The sequence below is a fragment of the Microchirus variegatus genome (assembly GCF_963457635.1).
Source record: "Microchirus variegatus genome assembly, chromosome: 1".
Lineage (NCBI taxonomy): Eukaryota > Metazoa > Chordata > Actinopteri > Pleuronectiformes > Soleidae > Microchirus > Microchirus variegatus.
Window position 1 is genome coordinate 215433 of NC_139802.1, and position 25077 is coordinate 240509.

The 25077-nt window shown below is 38.5% G+C and overlaps 1 protein-coding gene across 1 annotated transcript in view; it reads right to left on the reverse strand.

Annotated features, from left to right (window-relative positions):
• Positions 1-25077, reverse strand: part of LOC310930934 (mannosyl-oligosaccharide 1,2-alpha-mannosidase IA) — a gene marked incomplete at both ends in the record, with an annotated part of 177310 nt that overhangs the window by 12083 nt on the left and 140150 nt on the right. Inside the window, 3 exons of the mRNA XM_083894002.1 lie at positions 210-303; positions 925-1048; positions 4591-4685. Of these exons, the coding sequence (XP_083750128.1) occupies positions 210-303; positions 925-1048; positions 4591-4685 (313 nt within the window). The remainder of the gene's footprint in view (positions 1-209; positions 304-924; positions 1049-4590; positions 4686-25077) is intronic.

Consider the following 25077-nt stretch of genomic DNA (forward strand, 5'->3'; position numbering starts at 1 on the left):
AAAAGAGCTTTTGCACATGAGGTTTCTCAACCTCTGTCAGTCATGTGAAAGCAGAGGAAGAGGCAAAAATGTGGAATGATGCTCAGTGACTTCAAATATTTGTTAATTCGAGCCACATGAGGACACAACACAATTATTGTTAAACAATATGTGAAAAGGCAAATATATTTGACTTTCATTTGAAACCTAAATATATATCAATGACTTACGTTGGACCCAGTTGCCGCTGACTGGACTCAGGAAGTTGGGATAAAGGCCGTGGGGTTTTTCAATCTTGTTCAGTAGTTTCCTGATGTTTATCACCTGCAAAAACACCACAGAACAAATGAGTATCAACAGGCTAAAGCGCTTCAGGCTATAAAGCATCTTAAAGGGAAATTGTGCTACAATACAAAGCTATTAAAGATCTGGAAATGGTTCCAATAAGATATGATCATTGCTAATGACAACTATAGCAAAGGTGGATTTCCACCGGGGCGCGTCAGCGGCGTGGAACGTCAGCGTCGTGGTTGCCGGAGCTGATCGATGTTACTCTAATCGATGTTAGCATTTCCAGCAGCGACTCTCTGCATCCGTAGCAGTTCTATTTTTGCGTTGCTAAATCGCGTCAAGCCCAACAGAGCAGATCAGCACAAGACAGCAAGTCCGACACAGTATCAAAGTAAAACACTTCCGCCCCCTTTCAAAATAAAACACAATACGAGTGTCATATAGCAGATCGCAACTTTACATGAACGTCATAACCAGTGCTACCAGGTCAACAGTTCTTCCACATTGGAGAATAATAATAATAATAATTGGACGGAGCAAAACCGCACCGCTGACGCTCCCGGTGGAAATCCATGGTAAGAAATAAAGGTTCATGTAAAATAGATTCCTCGTGCATTTTACAGCAAAGGTACAAATACAAACATCATGTCAAACCTTCTCTCTGTAGATGGGATTGTTGGAGAGCTCAGTCAGATGCACAAATTCAAGGTGAAGGGTCCCAAACTCAGCCAGGATGCTGCTCCCGGCTGAGGCCCAGCCCCAACTCCAACTGGTTCCACTACAGCAGAAACAAAATTCAAAACAGGAAGACTAAGTACAGAAGAGATCACATAAATCACACACATGTGCAGAGAGATAGTCAATCAATATGTCTGATCCCAGCCTCAAGATCTGTGATTTGAGCAGCACCACGTTGCTACTAGAAATAAACAGACGTCACCTGCAACCATTGAACGATTATTTAACACACTGGTGTCCACATATGTGCCATATTTTTCTGAAAAGAGGATCATAGTTAAGAAAAGTGACATGTTCTATTGAAGAAGACCTGATACTGCTGCAGCTGAACCAAGGTAAACTAAGACTCACTGGTGGAGTCTTGACTGTCTGCACTCACATTCTGTTTAATGCATCATTGGATTTCTCTTATCTTTTATTTCCTTCTCAGATAGAAATCTGTAACCATCTAATGTTTGACTCCAGTGTCTCTACAATGTCTTTGATCTATTCAAACATTAAGCTTTAAAAGCAACACAATGTCAGATTTTAATCTTCAAATAAGATCATTTGAAAAAAGACTGTTTTGATGGTACATTAAATTACATTAAAGTCTACATCGCCTGGAACATCTGATTTCAGTTCCCTGCCATGCATACATCTCTAAAATTAAAGTTATGGCAATACATTTACTGTGACTTGTACCTTCCAAAGACATCACATCCACAAAACACTAGCTGAGATTTGCAATGAAAGGAACTGTTAATATATAATCCACAATTAAATTCATAGCATTATCATTACTATACATTTAAAAAAGTGGAAACATACTGATACCATGAGAAGTGTATAAAAGAAGGGTTAAATAATAAAAAACAGGACATGTAGATAACGTATTCATTCATTCATTCATTCATTCATTGTCTGACATGGTGGGTGAAAGACCGTGAACATGTCACCAATCCATCTCAGGGCCAACAACACACAGAGATGAACAACCATTCACTCTCACACTAACATCTACAGTTCATTCAGAGTGTCCAGTTTACCTCTGCATGAGCCCATGCTGCCATATGGGATTTGATCAGTTTTGATGTATTCCCAATAATTAAAGTTGCATTTTCTACCAGATCGTGGATGAAAAAGCAGCTGCTGATCGTTTGTAACTCATTTTGTAAATACTTATTTTTTAACCTTCACACCTCTTAATTATGACTGTATGAAATACTGTGTGGAACTTTAGATACTCAATTAGGTTCTTGCAACTAAGTTGTGTGCAGATGTCTTAATCCGATAAAAAAAAAAAACTTGGCATAAAACACCCCCTGCAATATGTCCAGCAAATGAGTTTTCTCAACTCAATCTGTAAAATTACTGTTGCCATTAATTACTAAATTAATTTAGTGTTAACTGCATTGGTTTTCTTTTTAGTGTTGAGTCTTTTAACTTAGCTTGAAACAGTGACATTATGTGTCTGATAAAAGTCTTCACGCGATAAAATGTCACTTAGAATCTATGAACATCAAGGGTTCATTAACACTGTACAATAACTCAACATTAGTTGAGGCAGAATGTACAAACAGGATGACTTTATATGACCATAGATGATGGAGAGGATCAGACATGCAGTAATGAATTGAAGTGAACCTGAGACGGTGTGGGGGGGGATGGGGTGGTGTGGTGTGGTGTGGTCAAAGCAAAGTCAATTAGAGCTGCAACTAACGATTATTTCGTAATCGGTTGATTATTTTCTCGATTAATCGATGAATCGTTTGGTCCATAAAATGTCAGAAAATTTAAAAAAAACGTTGATCAGTGTTTGTCAAAGCTGGAAATTATGATGTTGTTTTGTTCACAAACCAAAATGATTCAGTTTTAATGATTTCTTTGTTTTGTGGAGCAAAGAAACCAAGAAAATATTCACATTTAAGAAGCTGAAACAATCAGGAATCTTGTTTTAATCATGAAAAAAGCTTCAAACTTTTTTGATTATCGATTATCAAAAAAGTTGGCGATTAAATTAGCAATCGATTAATAATCAGTTCATCGATTAATCGTTTCAGCTCTAAAGTCAATATCTCTTGTGGAAAAAAACAACATAATTTTGTGCATATTAATAGAAACAAAAATGCTAATATTTGGTAGGATGGCACACATGTCATAATAGCTTGTATATATGTATTAAAAACAATATTTTCAATGTATACTAAATAAAATGTATATCTTTATGTTGTTAAGGTTTATATTAGAGACATATCAGGACAAACATTGGGTTGTTTATTAGCCATAGAGAATTAAAAAAAATAGTGAACTATTCATTAATCCACTTGTATGTTTAGAAATTGGCCACTTTAGACCATTATTATTATTTTTTTTAAAAATAAAAGATGAAGAAGAAGTTCAAAAACATGCATCCGATAATTGGACACTCTAAATTCCAGTGGCCTGTAAAAGGCATTTAGCTATTTAACAATCAGAGAATTTTCATTAACCTCCAAACTGAAAATAAAAGTATTTAAACAGTGGCAGAAGCAACAAAGATATACATGTATACATACAACAAGCATCTTTTTATCTGTAGACCTGTGGCAGTGAAACTTAAAATCACACATGACAATAAAGGAAAAGACTGATGACACCAAGTCAAGCACAACAATTTGTCACTTTTGGTTTGTGAGAAGAGACTTCCTACACATGTGACAGAGCCAGGCTGTGCACAGAACTCCCCTGTGTGCACAGAACTCGCTGACGGCTTAAATTCTGCTGCACGTTGCATAATTATGTTCTCCTCTAAACGTGTGTGTGCTTGTGTGTTTAGTGTGGACGCAGCCTCTCTGTCACATACACTGCATGTGACCACACTGTGGACCACATGCAGACTCTTTCCCATCTGCACCACAGACTAATGTTGGTGATGTAGCGGGAATTAACTGCAGAATAAGGTAATTAAATGTGCCAGCAGCTGTCCACTTTTCTGGGCGGGTTAATTGGTAACAGGTGGATGACAGAAGTGCCAAGAAGTGTAGAAGATTAGGAAATGAAAGGAAGATGAAGGTTTAGTGCTCAGCTGATGTCTTACTAACATGCAGACATTTGAAGAAAAAACTTTGGCTGAAAACATTTTGTTTTCAAACATGGTTGAATGACAGTGACACTAAATCCAGTCTCATCGTCACACATGTGGTGTTGTGCATCCATTTGTGCATCCATCATAGATGTTTCACATATTCTTCTTCAATTCTAGAATCAAGAGGCACATTAGTTTTCCACAATCTGCCCTTAATAAGGTTCAAGACAAATATACAGAGGACATTTACATTTTTTTAACATTACTAATTTAAAAACGTCCTAATGTCACTGGTAATATAAAGCTTGGCCTGCAGCTATTCTGTTTTCATTAAAGACAAACTCCAAGCCCGTTTATCAAGGTTTTTCTAACCTGATGACAAGTTGCCTGTCAAGTCCATTTTTGAAGAAAACATCTTAATCTAGTAAACAGGATAAATATCAGTATTGTGTACTGATTGATGCCTGTCAAGCAGATCATCTTTTATCAGGGATGGAGGAGGACAGTCGGAGGTGAAGGCCGGTGCTGAGACTCACCTCCCCAGGTTGATGACTCCTCTGGGGATCCCTGTCGGTGTGTTGAAGGCAGGCAACAGCTTCTCTCCCAGCTCCATTGCTTTATTCTTAAACACCTGGAAAAGAAATACAAAAGTCGGCAACTTTTAAACCTGATAAACCCAAAAAAAACACTTGACTGTGAAACAAATTTCCATTTCACATAGAGAAAATAATAATAATGACTGTGCTTGTTGAGGATTTCGAGGCCCTGCACACTTTCCCTCCAGTTCTCCATCTATAGCTAATTATATGACACCAAAGGCTTGCTACAACTGAGCTCCAACAGGATTAAGACAATCTCATCGACGTTATCTACAAGAGTCCATTTAAAATTGATCTTCCTTTCAATCTTCAACAACATCCTCAGGGTTAAAGGCCGGGCTAAAGTTGGTGCATCATTTTATGAGCTGGAGAATCACTTCCTATATTGTCTTTAGCCAGCGGGAACAATATTTGGGATAGATTTACTTCTCAGAATAAGACACTGAAAACTTAAAAGACACATCTGAGGCGTAAAGGGTGAAGGTAGTAAAGCAGAGGCGAGAGGAAAAGGTGACATTCATACGACAGAAAGCCTTGAGGACGAGATAGAGCAGAGAAAGTGACAGACGAGACAGATGTGATACAACAGAGGGAAAGAAGTCTAGACAAAAACAAATGACAACAAAGGGAGAATGTGAGTTGGGCACCGATGTAGAGCAGTGACTCAACAGATCATTGAGAAAAAAATAGAGAAAATTAACAGTCAGTCTGTAGAAATTTTCAACCAAGACTTTTATTGAAGTCAGAAGGAATTTATAGCCTTACTAATGTTTCTTGTTAACATCAATCTGTACAATGTTAAGACTTTTTTTAACCATTACACTGAATTAGCTTCTTAAAAATCTTTGAATCTATTTTTCCAATGCATTTATCACATTCAAAGACTTGCAGCATCTTCTGACTGATCTATGTCAAATGTGTGAGTGCTGAAGCAGCAGATAGGTAAGAAAAAAACAAGATGTATTTTTATTGATCTGCTACATGGTAAGTTTTAGAATTAAAGCTATTGCAGCAACATTTGTATTGGCCATTGTTTCATTTAGACGCACTGCTTGTGCAGGTTGAGTGTGTTTAAAGGTGCATTATGTAATAAATGATAAAATCCTCCTAATATGTCACAGAGACTCAGGAATAATGTTCATATAACAAACTGAACTCACCAACAACAACAGTACAGACAAAATATTTGCATTAAAAAAAATATTTTGCAGACTGCAATCATGTTTGTTTTGAAATCATGTTTTGGCATGTGGCGCCACCTACTGCCGTCTACCAATCATTGCAGTCAGTAGAGTCTCAGTTGCCGAGCAACCACGGGTTGCCAGTTAGGTCAGAATTTGAATGTAGTAACCGTTTTCGGCCACATTCTTACATATGGCACCTTTAAAGGCAAACAAATGAATGCATTCTGATCAAACTGTACTCTCTCATGTTACATGGCCACACATCAGATATATACTCTATCTAATCTCAGACCACATACTGTCACATCAAAGGAAAAAAGAGATCATACGAGTCACTTCGTCCTGATAATGTGAAAGTAGCCTTTGTCCTCAGAAACTGTGTCACACTGAACCCAGTTATGACTCAGAGAATACAATTCTGCAGCAAATTGCAGAAAATGGGCCCAAAGCAGTTTCTAGGTGCCTTAATTTTCTCCATGGATTTGTGCTGCTTTGCTCCTCAAACAGTTAGTTGTGTTGATAACTGGGCCAAACTAGTTACAGTTGGTTTAAGAACACTTGCATGTACCTCAGACTCTTCTGAAATAATACTATGGTACATGCACATTTAAATAGGAGACACATTGCAAAGGCAACACATAGACTATCTAAAAAACACCTGAGAGGCAGCAGTGTATATCATTCATACTTGTTTACTTGTAAATAAATGACTTGATTAATTATAGTGAAAAGCCTTTAGTTGGCATCTACTCTGTGATTTACTGTGTGCATCACAGCCGCTGACTTAAAGGCCATGTTCATAAATCTGTCTTTGGTGACAATGCACTGAGAGTTTCCTCCAGCACTGGAACTTCATTACTGAAGTGCGACAGTAATTACACTTCATATACACTGTGTTTGCACCCTCCTCTTTCAAATAGCCAGACATTCTGTAAACTTTCTCTAACTGTCTGATAAGAACAGCAACATTGTGCAACACACACACACAGAGCACTGATCTGATGTGACAGCCCACAGGTCGCTTTCTCCTCTTTCACTTGAAATTCCCTATTAGACGACAGAGTAGTGACCGGACACAAATGGCTTTTCTATCAGGTCTTAACTACTGAACACATGCGTCAGGTGTGTAGTCATCACTCTCATAGTAAACAACATCACAGACCAGCACAGAGATTCTCTGAGAAACTTTTCTTGTCCTGTCACTTCTGTTTACCTCAGAAACCTTTATATCTTTGCTCGTCAGCTTGTTGTAGCATCTCTGTGCAGCAGTCTGATCACTGCATTGAGTGGAATACAGCTCAGTTTGACTGACAGGTTATTTGCAATTGTCTAGTTTTCCTGTACATACTTGCTTCATTGCTATGCACCCAGGTGGTGACTTTAGCAAAACACCTACACTGTTAGAAATGTTCCTGTATAAAATCAGTAAAGAACTGGCAGCTGTGTTGCCATTTTGTTACTGTAAAATTAACATCTTTTTACTGTCACTGAAATGTATAGTTTTGTCCTTTAAATGAAAAATACAGTGGAAACTAATATTTAAAATGACTTTCACTGTATTTAACAATTAAATGACTATTTAGCTTGTATTATTTGTACATTTCAATAATCTATAAACAAAAAAAAATATATGATTGCACACAGTTAAAGGCACTTTTGTCAAGAAAAACATGTTACATGTTACATTAAAGATGGCATGTAAAAACTTCACATGCTGAACAAATTGCATGTTAAAAACAGTATTACGAACATACATATATTACATATATTAACAGTATTACAAATATCTGCCGAATATTATTATGGGAAATGTCAAGTCATTCCTAGATACTTTTTTCTTTTCGAGAAGAAAGTCAGTTCACTGTCAAAGTGCATCAGGGAAAATTGATCATTTCCTGAATTTCAAAAATTCCTGAAAATTATTCCTTAAGAGTTTTGCAAATATTTTGAATGCATCCTTGTTCAGGGAGATGCTGACTATTATGATGGTAAATTTCAAGTCATTCCGAGAAACTTTTTGTTTTTGAGAAGAAAGTCAGTGCATCAGGGAAAATGGATATTTTTATGAATTTCAAAAAATTCTTATCAACATGAACATCTCTGCATTTCAATAAATGGCATTAGTGGTGTGTAATATTCATATTCATACATATTCAAGGTCAACATGGACAGGGTAACAGAAAGCCTGCGATGTCTTTTGTTTTAAGTTTATTCTGATTGGCATCTGTGGCAGTTTGTGGCAGTTTGTGGCAGTTTGTGGCAGCCTGACGTCAGTGACGAAAAGTACTCTGCATAATTTATACAGCAAACCACTGCCTGAGAGAGAGAGTTGGGGAACTCATCTCTGAAAATGAACCACAGTGGTAAAATGAAAGTACGCACCAAAGTTCAAATTAGAAAACAAACAAAGTAGTAGAACCTCAATCAAGTTCTCACTGGACTGGAGCAGCTCTAAATGAGTCCACATTACAGATACATTATACTGCTAAGTAATGTTTATCAGATTAAAAGTACCTCTCTCAAGTACATGATCCACCTATGACTTGTTTAACAGGCCTTATGAAAATGATTTCACAGTTTGCTGACTTCTGCTATAGTGGGTAATAAAGCAGTTACAGTCAATGATACTATTTTAGTATCTATGTACAGTGAGATAGTTCATCATTATATCTGCACTGTGTGTTCACTAACGTCAGGAATTAGGGTTAAGGCTTGATTAAGGATTCTGTGTGTGTTCATAAACACAGTATGTTTGTTACAGGGGTGCCTGCCTTCATTTGATGAATTGATTGATTGTATGTAATAATAATCATCATAATGTTATTATTATTATTATTACAACATATATCACACTAAATAAAAAAAAACCTGCTGATTTTTCCTACTAATTTAAAGAGGTTTACTGTTCTATTCTGTCATGATTTCTGCACCTCAGTGTTTCCAGATCTTAATTCATCACAATGAGCAAAATACAGAAGAAACTGTGACTCATTTTCAATTACACATCATTTTCACACATAATTTTACATAATGTTTTTCTTCCAAAAACATTTTAAATATCAAGGACAAGAGGAACGATTCTGTTCTTAGCAGAGCAACTAAAGACCTCTGACTCCTAGATAAATAACTATTGATATGTGATACATACGGTTTTGAATAGTAATTAGGTGTTTTTTTATTTTAAAATTTTGTTTCAACACATTATTTGGTCCATTTTTCTTTCAATTTAACCACTAATGTACTTGCAATTGTGTTGATGCTGCCTGATAATATATCACCATTAATATACTATAAATCAACTTCCTCATGAATGACTTTAATCTGCTGAAACCACAGAGAATTAAGCACCAAAGGAAAACTTTTGAAATTCACACTTTTTTCTGGGATATTATGCAGTTAAATCATTTCACATTCATGTCTTTTTGATCCAGGAGTCCAACGTATATCAGCCTGAATAGCCAGAATATCAGCACATTTATGAACACCTAAAGAACAGTGGGCAGCTCCATTTTGTAGTCAGCAATTTTACACTCTTTAAATCCCCTGATAGCTGAAGCATAATTTAATATGGGAGAAGTGCAGCATAGAGTTACGAGCACCTGAGATCTTTATGTGCTTTAAACTTATAACTGACCCGAGATTTCAAGATTTTAAAACTCACAAATAAGTTCTATCATTTCTTGGAATACCTCCTGAAATGAATAACATTTGCATATTACTGCACAGCCACCAAGTGGCAGTGTATGCTTCACTTATTCTTTGGGAAATCAGACACTGATTTTTCATTTAAAACTAATTGTTGAGTGCAATGTTTTTGCAAAACCATGTCTCTGCATGACATGAAATCCAGGGGGAAGAGTTCATAGCAACATTGATAAGCTGTTAAGAAAGATACAAGGAGCCTCCGGACATGTTCCTGCAGCCTTCTGTGATCTCTCTGTCACATCAAATCACTGTGAGTCATTGTATTCAGCACCTTGAAAGATAACAATGTCGGCACATGAGACCCAATCAGCTGCACTGGAGCCACACAGTGATCCACACTAACAATAAGAGCTTTCCTGTCACATAGCAACAGCGTTACACCTGTTAATATGCCGGTAGATGTCGAGATATATGATGTGACCCATCAATAATTTAACTTTAATTTACAATTGACATCATGAATGGAGGAGAAAAACGGGAAGAAAAAGGTGGAGCTGATGGAGGTTGAGAGAAGAAGTGGTTAGAGATGATGTCAAGGACATTTCTCATTAGGGTCAAAGCTGAGTTTCTCAGGTCTTGTGTGGGAGGACAGCAGCACCTCATGGTCGACTCTGTCAGACTGAAGAGCTAACAGGTAAAAGCCTGTGGGAACAGTCAAGATATTGCTGGAAATGAGAGATCTTGTTAAAGTCAATGACAGAAAAACTGTCTGACAGTTACATGCAAATGGCTGTGACACTGCAAAGGCAGTTTGGATAATTAACATCAACAGGATCTTAACTTTAAAGTCAAGTGAGGTTCTAACAGAGCCTGTAATGTTTGTTAGTGATCTCATGTCAAAAATATACTCATCTTGTAAAACTAGTTGGTCCTGAGGGAGGTGCTAGAGGGCAGTGATCATTGAAATCTAATTCATTTACAGACTTGAGGAAATGAAATTGTGGCCTGATTTTGGAAAGAAGAAAGTTCCATGTTAAGAGTACATTATTGAGAGGTGATCAGATCAGAAACAACAATCTAGGTGAAAAATGACTTCTCCAGTCTATCGGTTCTAACAAGTGCCTGAAATCGATCGGAATTCCAAGGAAATCCCTCAAAGCATTTTAACCCAACACTTTAAAGACATTGAAAGCTCAAAGGGATGCATTGAGTTTCTAAAGTTAGCGTTAAGCCAGAGAGAGAGTGAACAGGACAGTTTGTACTCACTGGACCCTACACTAAGGGCAGTGACAAACCAAAATAAATATGACCTAAATAATTACATTCATATGTCTTGACTAAAAGCTGCTGTCTATTGTAGAAAATGAAGAGTTCAGCTGACCCATGTCCTATTTGGATCCACTACTACACTCTACAAGGGACTAAATATTAGAATCAGGTTCAGGGTTAGTAGGTGATGGGTTATGGCACGTTTTGGCTCAGTAAATGTTTGTGTTTCTCTGGCTGAGCAAAATAAACCTAATAGGGTTTTTCAATGTATTTATATCAATATCTTGCTGAATAATTTATAAGAAATAGCTTGAAATTATGTTTTCTTGTTTCCTTAAAGTTTGAGTATGAGACCAAGACAATGTAACAAATGCATACAATACAACATGTATATTTATTTTACTTTTATATTCTCTATTTCTGTTCTAAACTTGAGTGTGTAACCTGACCCAGTTTCTCCTTGATTGTCTGAGAATGTGTTTATAACCTCTTTATGTATATTATGTCTCAGCTGTAAATCATATGACACACTGTCAAAGATTTATGTCAGAAGTGTAAAATTCTTGAATGGTTGCTTCTGCAGGAGTTCATTGTGCTGTCAAGCAGCTGAATGAGTCCAAAGGTAGTGAATAGGTTCAGTGGTGTAGGCAGAGCATACTTGTGCTGTCATGCATGTCGGCCCAAAAGAAGTCACAGTTATTGACAAATATTCTGGTGATGTATCGTCCTTAAAAAATTTCATTGCATTTCTTTGAAAACTGATACTGAAAACTTTAAGACAATACTTTATATCAGGCTAAGAGTTTACTCTACCACTTATGTTTCAGGTTGATTTTAGGATTTGTAGCAGCACTTGTTTTCCTTCAGTTTGTTTTTGCAGTTTCGCTTCACTTCTCTCTGCTTGCAATACTCTCTAGTGAACTAAAGTAAGTACACCGTCTTTTTGGACTCACAAGGATCCTGAATTTATGCTGTGCCAGCCTAAAAAAAATGTAATGTAATGAAGTTAATGGAGAAGAAGTAATGGAATGGTGATTGATATAATACCAGCTATCTGCCAGCTAAAGCTGTTTCGGTCAGTGACGTAACCATAAAATGCCTAATACTGATGAGAAGAAAGGGGAAATATCACCTAGCATAGTGGAATCAAACATGCTTCAGTTCATGTTAATCGATTCCCCACAAGTGCTTCTATACTGGGACAAAAACTGTAGTAAAATTGACTTTAACATTTAATTAATTCTAACATTAATCCATTAATCCAATACAACAAACACTGATTTTAACTATGCATTGAAATGTCCTGACTTTCTGCTTATAACAGACTTGTGAGTAAGTTTCTTTTAGATTAAATCATTTTGTTTGTTTGTTTTTTGTTTTTTTTAATCCTCTGCTGCTGGAATTTTTTGTCAATTATATTAAATCACGTACTGAACATTCAATTCGGCTTTTGAGTCGATGAGCTTGTCTGATGAGTGTGAGGAAGTAAGACTATCACTGAGGTCAGGTGATGCAGAGCATACTTGAGTGAGACACTGAATCTTTTCTCAGTTGTGATGTTTTGCAGATGATCAGTTAAGTGAAACCCCACATTTCCAATGGGTAGAAGTGAAAATCGGCTGAATTTAGAATTCCGTGGAGGCAGCTCCTTTATAATGTGTAAACTCTAAAAACACATTGACCATTGACATGCCTTTGGGCTTGAGTCAGTTTGTGTTTAATAGCACTGCAGAGGTGTTGCTCATGACATACCATTTTGGCTGTGATCTAAAATGATAGTTGTTGCAGCCCATATGGAATCATCCCCTTAGGATAGAAAGCATATGGTGTTATATTCCTCTCAATCTTCCATAAGCGTGATGAGGGATCCTTCTTTCTGCACCAACCTCCATTTGTTAGGCTATCATCTTCTATGAGTCGACCTCAGGGACCTACTTAGATGGCAGCGCTTTCTCCTTGTTGATGGGCTTTGCAGGCTTCCTGTTTCCGTGTGGACGCTGTTGCCATGACTTTGGCTGGGGCTGCGCTGCAGTGTTTGCTCACTCCATCTGTCTTGGGTGTCAGCTGGGTGGAAAAATGCTGTGATTCCACTCATTTTCTCAGTGGTGGGTTACATCCATCCAAGTGTCACTCCTCTGTCTTCACAATGGCACACATCAACACAACTCCCAACTCAGGTTAAGACACAGCTCGACAGTAAAGAGGACTGTTGTTTGGGGTTGGATGTGCTTCATCAGCTTGAAGGCAAAATAATGTTAGCAAAGCTGAAGAGAATGGCTAGACGCCTGCCAAAAGGCTCAGGTGCAGGATTCAGGCACTGGAACCAATGACACAGTAGCACTCATCAGCCAAAACAGAAAGGTCATATTAGCAAAGCAGCTTAACTTTTATAATTACACTACTATGCTAGGCTGCTCATAGTCAAGTTTTCTTGTGTGTTCAGAAGTATTTTACTCTTGCTATGTCAACGAGTTAGTCGGGTACTTGCAATATCTGCAAGGTAAATGTTAGGAGAGGTGGTGGTTAGACCACAAAATACAACACTGTGAACTTAAAGGGACACTGTGTAGTATTTATGGGTTTATATAACCCAAAATCCACTTTTTTATACATATTATGTGCTCCTGCATTGTCTAGTCGCTGTATAATAGTTTTTGTTTCATTTTCGTAGTGTTTCAAAAAGTCATGTAAAATAACATGGTCGCGGGCCGCTGTTGCATTGACTGTTAGCAGCGAGACGCCATGTTTCTACGGGAGCCTGTAAGGACAAACGTGAGAGAACAAATCAAGCGTCTCTTTACTTGTAGCAGAAGTCCCGCCTCCTCTGACGGAGCAGGAAGTCTGAGAGTGGAAAAGTACTGGTCAGCTGGAGAGAGCGCTGAGACGAGGCTGAGAGCGGATCTTTTGACGCGTTTAGAATGGAGAACCACACGTATTTTACAGCGATATACAAAAGACACACTTATACATCTGAATAAATACTAGAACCTCATCTGCTGACACGGAGAAAGACGACGAGGACGACATTTGACCGTCTGAGGATACCGTAGCGCTCAGGGAAGGGAGGGGGTGAGCAGAGGAGTTTGATGTTGTAAATTTCAGCCTCTCCTCTAGATGTCACTATAAACTACTTACTTCACCTTTAAGCTCCTCCAAAAGCTCCATGCAAAAGAGCATGTTGAGTAGGGCTGGGCGATATGGCCTCAAATCAATATCACGATATATTGAGCAGTTTACCTCGATAACGATAAATGAACGATAAGTTGGACGTAGCTAAATGACATCAACGCCTAATTTGCATAATTGACCATTTGCCTGATATAAGTGTTTAAAAGGGACATGAACATACAGGCAGCCTGCCTACACACACACAGCCAAAAACAGCTTTTATCTTGTTTTCGTTCTTTTTAATTATCGGATGTATCGATAACGGCAAAATGATGAAATTATCATCGTAAATTTCGATAACGGTAAATTTTCGATATATCGCCCAGACCTTATGTTGAGTTTGTGGAAAAAAACAAAAGGAGAAGACGGTGAAGCAGCTGACTTTGGTGGATGCATTGCAAAGATGGGGAAAACAATGATAATCTTGGTCATAATAGCGATAATAGATGTCATTGTTACATCTCATTGGTACATACACATGTGGACATGTACTGGCTGAATGAGTGTAGACAGGTAGTCCTGGTAACATTGTTTCTGCACTGATTGTGTCCCCACTGAGCCCAGGGTAATGTCAGAGCAAAGCCAGGTTTCTAAGCTTTTCCACCTGAGATTAGCACCATTAAAACTGTGGTTACTGGCCATTTCTACTGCACTGCACCAATACGATTCCGTTCACATTTTCCTCAGGCTGTTGGACAGTCTGATGAAACAGTAGACAGACGAACTACAAAAAGATATTGCACTGCCACAGCTGAAAGAAAGGCATTTTCAGTCATGCCCAACAATATAACTAACCATGAGTCACTCTAACCCTAACCTCTTCAGAGGAGTATTTGGAGTTTTCACAAGAACTGGAATGTCTCTCTGGCCTCAATGTGCCAGGTCCCAGGGTCATCTGAGGAATCCCTGTCATGCCACAACTGTCCCGGCTCATAGATATTGCATTGGCTCTGGCTTTTGATGCTAATTTAATGTTGCTGCTCACCAAGTACAGGAAGCGAGAGAGTGATGTAGAAGAGGAACACGAGCAAGGGAAAGAAAGACGGACAGGAAACATTTGCATGACTGAGAAAGCAGGGATGTATAAATGATGGTTTTGCTTTTAGAGGTTAGATTAGGGGCTAAGTCTGTAACAAAACTGTGTTAAATCAAGGAAAAATAATTGCCAATGCAACACAATCTGTAACATTCTCAATTCTAATAGTCACATCTAAGTGGTGGAGTAAGGCAAACAAATATGTCACTGAGGACGTGCACATCAACGAGGAGACAACACGGCCAGAAGTGTACACTATATCTGTCCACTAAAAGTTTTATGCCCTGCAAAACCCCAGGTATTACAAGGAAGAGGATAAGAAGAGAAGCAAACAGAGAGAGTGAAGCAATGGTTGGTAAAACACAACAAATGGATGACTGCAAAACTCTTCAGAAAGCTATGTTTCAGTGGAATGTATCACGTAAAATCTGCAGGGCTCCAGACTAACTTTTTGCAATGTGTCGCCTTTTAAGGTTTGGCTTTGGGTTAGTAATTGTAATTTCCCATCTACATTCATACTTATGTTAGTGATTGTAAACACATGTAGTATTTTCAGATGCTCTATTCAACGACAAAATGCCAGGAAAATGTAGTTTCAACGAGCGTGATATGATTTAACTGCGTCTCTGCAAATAAGGCGTACAGAGACGATCATTCAGTCCTGGTGTGTGGGTTTCGCCGGCTAACACACAAAAGCTAACGGAGAAGCTAAAAACACAAGGCAACACACATCCGGGGGCGTTCTTACTCTGAGGAAGGGGCAACAATTCACCTTGCAAACGATGCCACACAGTGGCTGAAAGTGTATACTGCAGGCGTGAACCAAAACGTGAACAACAAAAAAGCCCTTACAGAATATAACCACTTCCTCTCTTTTAACCATTACTAAAATAATAATTCAAATAAATAAGTATGAAAGAAAGTTCAAACAGAGTGGCTTTTTAAGGAGAGCTTTAAACTTTGGCTACTGAAGACGCAGACCACGGACGTGCAAAATGCTGATAATGAAAGACGTGTCGCAACAAACTGTCTTTTTTATTTATGAAAGGTTATTGAGAAGTCATTGAAAAGTCATGGAAAACTATTGCTAAAAAAGTGTATGAACCCTGAGACTCAAAGATGTGCAGCCATCTGCCTCGACCTGAGTATACTGTCTCCTGTGGCACACGGTGATGGTGCTTCGCTGGTCAGATAATCAACAGGTAGGGAGATTATATTAATACTGTGTCTGGGTTTACCAATAGAGAATGATGCTATCACACGGTCATAGTAATATCTGCTGACTTATATAATGTCAGCATCATCATAGTTGCAGTGAGGTTTTTTTTCTTTTTTCTGCGGACATGATGTCCTGTAAAGTGACTGTTCATTGAAGTCCAGGCTGTTGACAACACATTCTTTGTTCTGTTTCATTTCACCTTGCTTCTATACTTATATAACTGTGATGCAATAGTGAGCCCAGCCCACTCTACCACCATCATATAAAAAAGATGCACACACTCAAGGCTGCATGAGATTTCAGAGCATCCATGATGAATTTGATGTTATTTACTTTGTTTCAGGTGTGTAAGTACGGACACATCTGGGCATAGATAATGTTGTAGTTTTGTACACAAGTAGCTTTGGCTTAAGTGCTTGCAGGTTCACTCCACCCTGGAGGTTTTGAATGATAAGATGGAGACTTTCTGTTGGACCATTTTATTTTGAAAACTCTGGTTGATAGTCTGGTCAGGCAAAAAACATCAGCTTCCTGGATATTATCAGTCGCTGACCAACAGTGAGTGCCAACAATTCCATCTTGCTGCCAGTTCAACAGGAGAAATTCAAGTTCCAATTCTTATGTTTAAGATTTTTGCAACTCACAGTCACCCAGGCTTTTACCCACCAGGGCGTCCTGGGGCTCTGTACCGAGAATAAAATACGCCCTATTTTTCCCCCAGTAACCACCGAAACAATGCTGTGATGAGGCGGGTATAGACAGGCGCGTGCTGGCCGTAGTTTTTGCCAGCATGTGCCTGTCTATACCCGCTTAGAGTCTGTCCAAGATCAGTTTGGAACACCACAAGATTCCAACAAGATGTGAGTACACGGTGGAACAGCACCTATTAAATGCTGGAAAGTCTCTTTGCCCCCCCTTGCCCTCTAAAAAAATCCTAGCTAAAAGCCTGCAGTCACCTATGTATGTGCATGTCAGTTGGTGTATGGACTTGTCTTATCTGAGTGCCAGTGCTGTTATGTGGATCAGTGGTTGACCCTAGGTCGGGACTCAGATGTTTAAAAGTTATGTTATTGACGCGTGAAAAACAATCCACTTAGCGCAGAGCTACATTACCACTTGTTTGCTGATCTGTACAGGGCAAAGCCCGCACGGACGAGAGTGCAGCTGCACTCAAAGTTAATAAAGGGTTGTTCAAGCATAGATTTGCTTATATTCTTTGGGATGACCTATCTGGACAAATGGGTACTTTGTGAAAGTCATCTTGGTGTGGTTATTTCACTTATCCAAGCCTTAGCCAGCTGTAATCAAGAGAGTGCTTCATGCTGAGTGCCATTCATTAATGACCGAGCTCAGGGAGGACACCCAGACTTTGTTGGACGAGTCACAGGTTCTGTCACCCTGAATAAACCTGCTGTCCCTATCAAGCCTTAGAGAGCCGTGTCCTGGTCAGCTTGGATTAAATTCAGAGGGTTTCAGGGACATGCTGTATTCACATTGGTGACAATAATGGCGCTGAGGTGTCTTCTGGGAAGGCATCCTGTCACAGTAACATCCATACTGGAAAGCTTTTTTAAATTTCTCTCTTTTCAGCAGCACCTAGGACTGCTACAACTTATTCAAAACCACAGTGGCATGTGAGATAAAGCTGAATTGTCTTTGTACAGGTATGTGCAAAGAGCAGTGGATACTGGCAGCTTCTCTATCCCCCACAGCTGGAGGTGGAGGATGTGTCACATTGTGAGGGCAAAGCATCACACTGTAGCCGTTTGTCACTTTTCTTCTTCACTTTCTGTCTTTGTTATTCCTCGTAATATAACTTCCTGGACAACTGAACTACACATTTCCCATCATCTCAAACATCCCAATTAACTGACATTAAAAACGTCTTCAGTGTTCAATCACACTGAAAAGATCAGCGTATAAAACCATTGGAGAGGCCATTACACTTTTGTATTCAGTACAATGTGCTGTGACAAAAAGCACTTTTCACATGTAGATGGCAGTAACAGTCATCCAAGTGTCTGGAGGCAACTCTGCACGAGTGCACAGCTCAACAACTTTGGCTCAATGTAATAAAAACAAAAGCCTTTTTTTTTTACATGTCCCATTCTTATATTCTTTGTAAGATTTATATTGCACATATTGTGCATCAGTGGCTTTGAAGTTCAATTTTAGTTCTTTCTTTCTTATTTTCTCACAGCAGGGATTATTATGTTACGTTTACTAATCCCCTGAAAACTACTTACCCATTTTTTTAATTTTAGAGGGCCAACATTATAAAGCCAACATGGCAAGGAGCAAGTACAACTTTATATTGCATATACTTTACTCAACTTGACTTTCATGTCACCAAAGAATAATACATGTTGGTTACTTTGAAGCCTGCGATATTGTTTATCTTTCTTTTACCACTTAACCATATAATAACATTCTTTGAATAATGTCTTTATGACAAATGAAAAATGTATTTCCAAAGCTATACTTAATTCCATTTTACAGTCTTATTTCAATTGGCACTTAATTTAATGGTGCTTTTAAGTGTGTCTCATAGTTTTTATCACAAGCTGTAGTTTCAGCTGAAAGACAATTGGACAAAACATCTGAAGAGCATGATATCCTGTTGAAAGTTCTCCAAAACCCCAGATTAACTGGTCACACTACTGCTTCTGAAATAATCCACTTCCACACACAAGTAGCTTTGTATTGGCAACAGACTGAAGTAATCTGCTTAGAACACCAGAAATGTTATTTCAAGAAAACAGCATATATCAGTCAATAATTAAACATGTGATTATCCTGTAAAGTACACCTTGTTTATAGATTAAACTGCCTGATCGTGCTGCATCCAGTAATGCAGAAAAAAAACGAGATAAAGACCCAACTCTCTGTGTTATACCTTGAGCAAATGCCACACCGTGTCCATGCTTTGTGGGCAGAATGTGAAGATATTTGGCACAAAAAGAAAACCATCCCCAGTCCTACTACACTTGCCTTGTGCCCAATGGGCTTCAGCCAACTTCCTCACTTTGAAGCTACAAGGACATTTTCTCAGTATGAATGCCTGACGGGCAAATCAACATGTACTCCCTGCTGAGTTACTACACAGGTTGATGCAATCACAGACCTGGTGACAGAATCTTGCCACAATGAGGTTCATTAAGGCCCAAATTAGCATGCCACTTTAAAAGCAAGTGCCCTGATTGGCTGTGATTGATATCATTACGAGGGCATTGATTGTGCCAGTGCTTTGACAGAAAAAGGAAACTCTTCCCAGGAACAGAAAAAGGAAGCATTGACCTGATATGAGAGCTGAGTGAAGGTCACCATGTGTTCAATTCTTGGCTGTAATGAAATGTCGTGCTTGATGGAATTGGCCCAATCTCAGTCTCCAAAAAAAAAACAGTTTGGAAGATAGAGGGATTGGTTGGAAATGAGCTTAAGGGGAGCAGAAGCAGTGGTGGAATTACCACAGAGAATTGACATGTACTGGATTCACTTTGAGTCACCGATGTGGAGGAGGCAGGTGGAGACAGGAGGAACAGGGCTGGTGCATCACAACGTCTCCTGGGATGTAATTACAGGTTAATTAAATGATCATGTTGGGCTGATATCTTTCATTTTAATTTAGACCATGCCTGTACATGTACAGGGAACGTGTAGTAAATTCTTTCACACATTAAAAATATTGCTAAGAGCTCAGGAGTAAGAACTGAATCCAACAATTCCTGCACTCTGATGTTCTTATGCTGGTCAGTGTTTATTCCTCATCAGATAAAATTCCCAAATATATCATAAATGACGGAATGCTTTAGCTCAAACGTGAGAAAAATGTGATATGCAACAACATGGAATATTGCCATGATATGACTTATGATGAATAAACAAATACTTCAGTGTATAGTTTTAATGCCTCTATGCTTTGGGTTTGCTGCTTAAAAAGATTCACCCCTTACTACCTAAAATTACTAATAAAGGAATAAACAATCAATAAAATAAAACAAAGAGGTGTAACATAAACTCAGTACAGATTACATTGAGTTAGGTTCAGACATGAAAAAATTCCTCTTGCGGACTTCAGACTTGGTTTCCATTCTCTGGAATATGGAATAGAAAGGACAAAAAAACTAAACAAAACATGGAGCCCAAGCCTTTCACTATGGAGCAATGGAGATACATTAACACCACATTAATGTAATCAGGACAGAAACATAAATGTATTTAACTTCAATCAGCAGATCCATTTTAAAGCTAAGTGAGAGTGAAGTTACAGAGACTCTGCTGATCTGACTCCATCTGGATCCATCTGCAGTGAACCATTGTGATGCACACCAGGTGAATAGACAGGTACACATTTTAGTGTGTAAAAAAACAAACAAAACATTATTATTATTATTGTTATTATTATTATTTATTTTTTTTTAAATTAAAAGAATCTGATCTTCAATGAAACACGAGTTCAGTGACTAAGCAGATTCATGCTCGTTTGAGACATTTGACACTTTTTTGCTGAAGAGATTGAAGAACAGAAAGTGAAGTGGTCCCTGACACCAAGGTGTGTCCCAAAGCATTATGGGTAGACACACTCACTGGCTCACATCCTGTGTTATACAATGTGAAGACATCAAAACAAATATGGCCCCTTCTCTTCCAGTTCCTTTCATTTCATACATTGTGCTGCGTTCATGTTTCCATGGTAAAGTCAGACATAAGCTGGTGTATCTCATACTAACAGACGACTCTGATGATTCCTGTAGAAAGAAGCTGTTGATGGTTAAAAATGTCTGTATGAGACCTGAGTTTAGCAGAAGACTCTTCCTGACTTCTTCTTCCTGCCTAGTGAATTTATCATTTCCATCTTAATGGGAACATTTTGATTGACACCTACCAACTTCAGTTGCAGACTCAGTCAATAAGCACCAGCATACTCATCACAGTGCAGTGAGTGTGTGTGTGTGTGTGTGTGCTTGTGGCATACTGAGGACCAGTGAGGGTTTTTAACCAACAAACTGAAGTCATTTTTATGAAGTGAGGACATTTTTGCCGGTCTTCACTTTGTTTTCATTGAAATCACTTCCTTAGGTTGTAAACATGCTGTATGTTTTTAACAAAGGTCCTCAATTTGGTACAAAAAGCCGTTTTCCAGCCCTGATGGATTCACACACTTTTTGCTCTGGGGCTCCACCTGCAGACATGTTATGGTACTGCACCCAATAGTTATTTGGAGATGTCATTGATGAAGTAGATATTTGAAAGAAGAGTGAGAATGTAACGAAGAATGTACAGTATTATAGATAATTAATCTTTTCATGGCCTCAAATTAAGGGAACTGAAAACCCCAACATCATCACAGATCATAGGAAGAATAATGAAACACAGCATGTTTGTTTTGTTTGTCCCTAATTTACAGGGACACAAATAAAAAGAATCCTCCATCTGCCATGACAACAGTCTGCAAATAAAAGTTAGAACAATAAATCAGATATTTATGGAGACTTTGACAAATTTAATGGTTTAATGACTCACTCAAATGTTGCTTCTTTTGTTACTTCCATACATATTTTATGGAAGTAACAAAGTGACAATTCATCTGGCAATTTTCCATTGTTGTATTATGTTGCAAAGTTTTTGTTACAAAAATGAGAGAAAGCACTCTGAGAAAACAAGCTACTGCCAAGGCTGCTCAGTTTCCCACATTGTCAATACAATCCTGTACATAGATCTGGATTTTCCTACTTTGGGCCATAACCCACAATTATAGAAAATTTGATCCAATCTGTCCTTGACTTTTTAAGTTGCTCATAAATAGACAAATGTGGTCAAGCACATAACCTCTGTGAAAAAAAAGAAAGAAAAAGACAACTGAAAAGCAAAAAAATAACAGTTAGCTCCAACAAAACAGAAAACAAGCCATGTTCATGCCAAGACAGACTGCCTCTCTGTAATAAAAGTCATTTGAATTAGGAGCTGGTGGAGGGGGGGGGGGGGTCGGAGCATACAAGGACAGCATGTATTGACTGAATGATCCTGATCAGCAGCATCTTTCTGCTCTACTGGTGTAACTCATGAGCCCACAAAACAGAATGTAGATTTTTATCACCAGCTCTGCTCTTCAGCGACAGGTTCCTCCGTACACCGACTGTCATTTTATGTCAGCAAATTGTCTTTCATGCATTTCAAAATTCCGTATGAATTCCCAAAAGCAGCGATACTGTGCAGGGAGCAAACTGTTTTCTTAATTCAAGATGAAGTCTACAGTTAATGTTTCTGTTAATGCAAAAACCTAATGTTGGTGCTTAAGTCTCTGCACCAGACAACAATCATTGTTTTGTTTACAATGCCAATTTTATGCTGCCTTACTTCTTTAATTATCATCTATTAATTCTTAATTAATTTGGACTAAAGCAGGTACATCATCTGAGCCTGAAAGAGTAACACTAGCACTTGTTTTCAGCTCATTCTATCACCTGACCTGGTTGGACATTTTGCAGGGACAAAAATAGTAAAAACTATAAATATGCATCAATAAAAGCAGCAAAGAAAATGGTCACTATTATATAACCAAATCTCTGTTTTAGGAAACTACAAAGTATAGACAGACAAAAAAGGCAAGTAGCCAGAGAGATAAATACAAGGGGTGTAACAATTCTCCAAATCCTCATTTGGATTTTTAATTTTATGGTCACTATTAGATTTTGGTATTGCTACATTTATTTTTAGGCACAGAAGGCTATGGCATTTTTTGGGGATATTTTAGCACATCTATACTTCACAACATGTATTTATTTAAACATATTTTTATCGTCGACAGGTTCTCCAACTGTCACCTTGCTGGCATCATAAACTGCTGTTTTTTTGCACTCCCAAATTACAGATTGCTTCTAATTCTGATTTACAGTCGAGATTGTGACAGCTCTAGTAAATCCAGAAAGGGTATTTCTAAATGTGAAGCCTGGAAATAGAGAACTCATAGTTGAATTACTTCCTTCCTTCCCATATGTCAGACATTTTTTGTACCATGATGTGTGTGTGTGTGTGTGTGTGTGTGTGTGCGCGCATGTGTGCGCGTGCATGCGTGCGTGTGTGCGCGTGCATGCATGTGTGTGCGTGTTGCTGCTTCTTCTATTTCTGCCAGTGTGTATTTATCTTATATGCATGTATGGCAGTCTACCTGTACAGTCCCTAATCTGTGGTCTCACACATTAAGGTTTCATTTGTACTACAGTATACACTATATGTACCCACTAAATGTGACATGTACCACCTGGCTACTGTCACCTGGTGATAAAATAGCTTCCTAAAAAGATGGCAGTTGTGCTACTTTTCAGAAAAGACCAGTCTCGGCCTTTCAGCAGAGTTAATACCTGATCTATGCACCTCTCCACTTGGGAACAGGCCCAGAACTGCAAGCTTAAGCCTGCATGCATATTAACCAATATATCAAACTCCTTTTCAACCCCGACTGTCAGAATGCGCTATAATCCTATTTCTAACCCTCTCAGAGTGATGGGTTCACTATGCCAGAGCTACCAGAGTGTGAATACAAATCCTTTTGGTAAAGTCAGCATTCATCTTCACCTGCGCATTACTGCAGACTGAAGAAAACAATCTACAGCCTGAGATTAATGTCATGCACAACTGCAGCTGTTTTCCTTTGAGAAGGGAAAACTCCAAACAGATATAAGCTGTGGCAGCAATGACACTCATTTAGGCTCCATGACTAACATTAACATGTACCCATATACGAACTCCAACTAGTTAGAAAGCAGGTTATACTGGGAGACTCATGGGTAAAGGATCAAACTAATGATCCCATTGGGGATATTAGGAAAAGGAGGGAGTCAGCAAAGACGAAAAGAAAAGGACAAATGAAGACTGTTTAAACAATAAACAAGCAATTTACACACAATGACTTACTAAATACTGTAGATGTCTGAGGGTTGAGTAAGATAAATGTATTAGTGCAACAGCATGGTTAGCTGCAGTTATTGGAAAAGCTACAAGAAAATAACTTAAAGCTCAGCAGAAATAAAACATTAAAAGTTTTAATGTTGAGCTTCATATATACAGTGGGGCAAAAAAGTATTTGGTCAGTTTTAAGTTCTCCCACTTAAAATGATGACAGAGGTCTGTAATGTTCATCATAGGTAAACTTCAAATGTGAGAGACAGAATGTGAAAAAAAAATCCTGGAAATCACATTGTAGGATTTTTAAAGAATTTATTTGTAAATTATGATGGAAAATAAGAATTTGGTCAATAACAAAAGTTCAACTCAATACCACGCAAGATCTCATCCTGTGGAGTCAAAATGTTCATGAGAACAGTGAGCAAAAATCCCAGAACTACGTGGGGAACCTGGTGATTGACCTGTAGAGAGCTGGGACCAAAGTTACAAAGGTTACAATCTGTAACACACTACGCCGACAGGGAATCAAACCCTTCAGAGCCAGACGTGTCCTCCTGCTTAAGCCAGTACATGTCCAGGCCCGTCTGAAGTTTGCCAGAGAGCATATGGATGATCCACAAGAGGATTGGGAGAATGTCATGTGGTCAGATGAAACCAAAATACAACTTTTTGGTACAAACTCAACTCGTCGTGTTTGGAGAAGGGGAATGCTGAGTTGCATCCCAAGAACACCATATCTACTGTGAAGCATGGGGGTGCAAACATCATGCTTTGGGCTGTTTTTCTGCAAAGGCGACAGGACGACTGATCCGTGTTAAGGAAAGAATGAATGGGGTCATGTATCGTGAGATTTTGAGCCAAAACCTCCTTCCATCAGTGAGAGCATTGAAGATGAAACATGGATGGGTCTTCCAACGTGACAATGATCCCAAACACATCGCCCGAGCAATGAAGGGCATTAGGGTAAGGGTTAGGGTTAAGCATTTCACAGTCCTGGA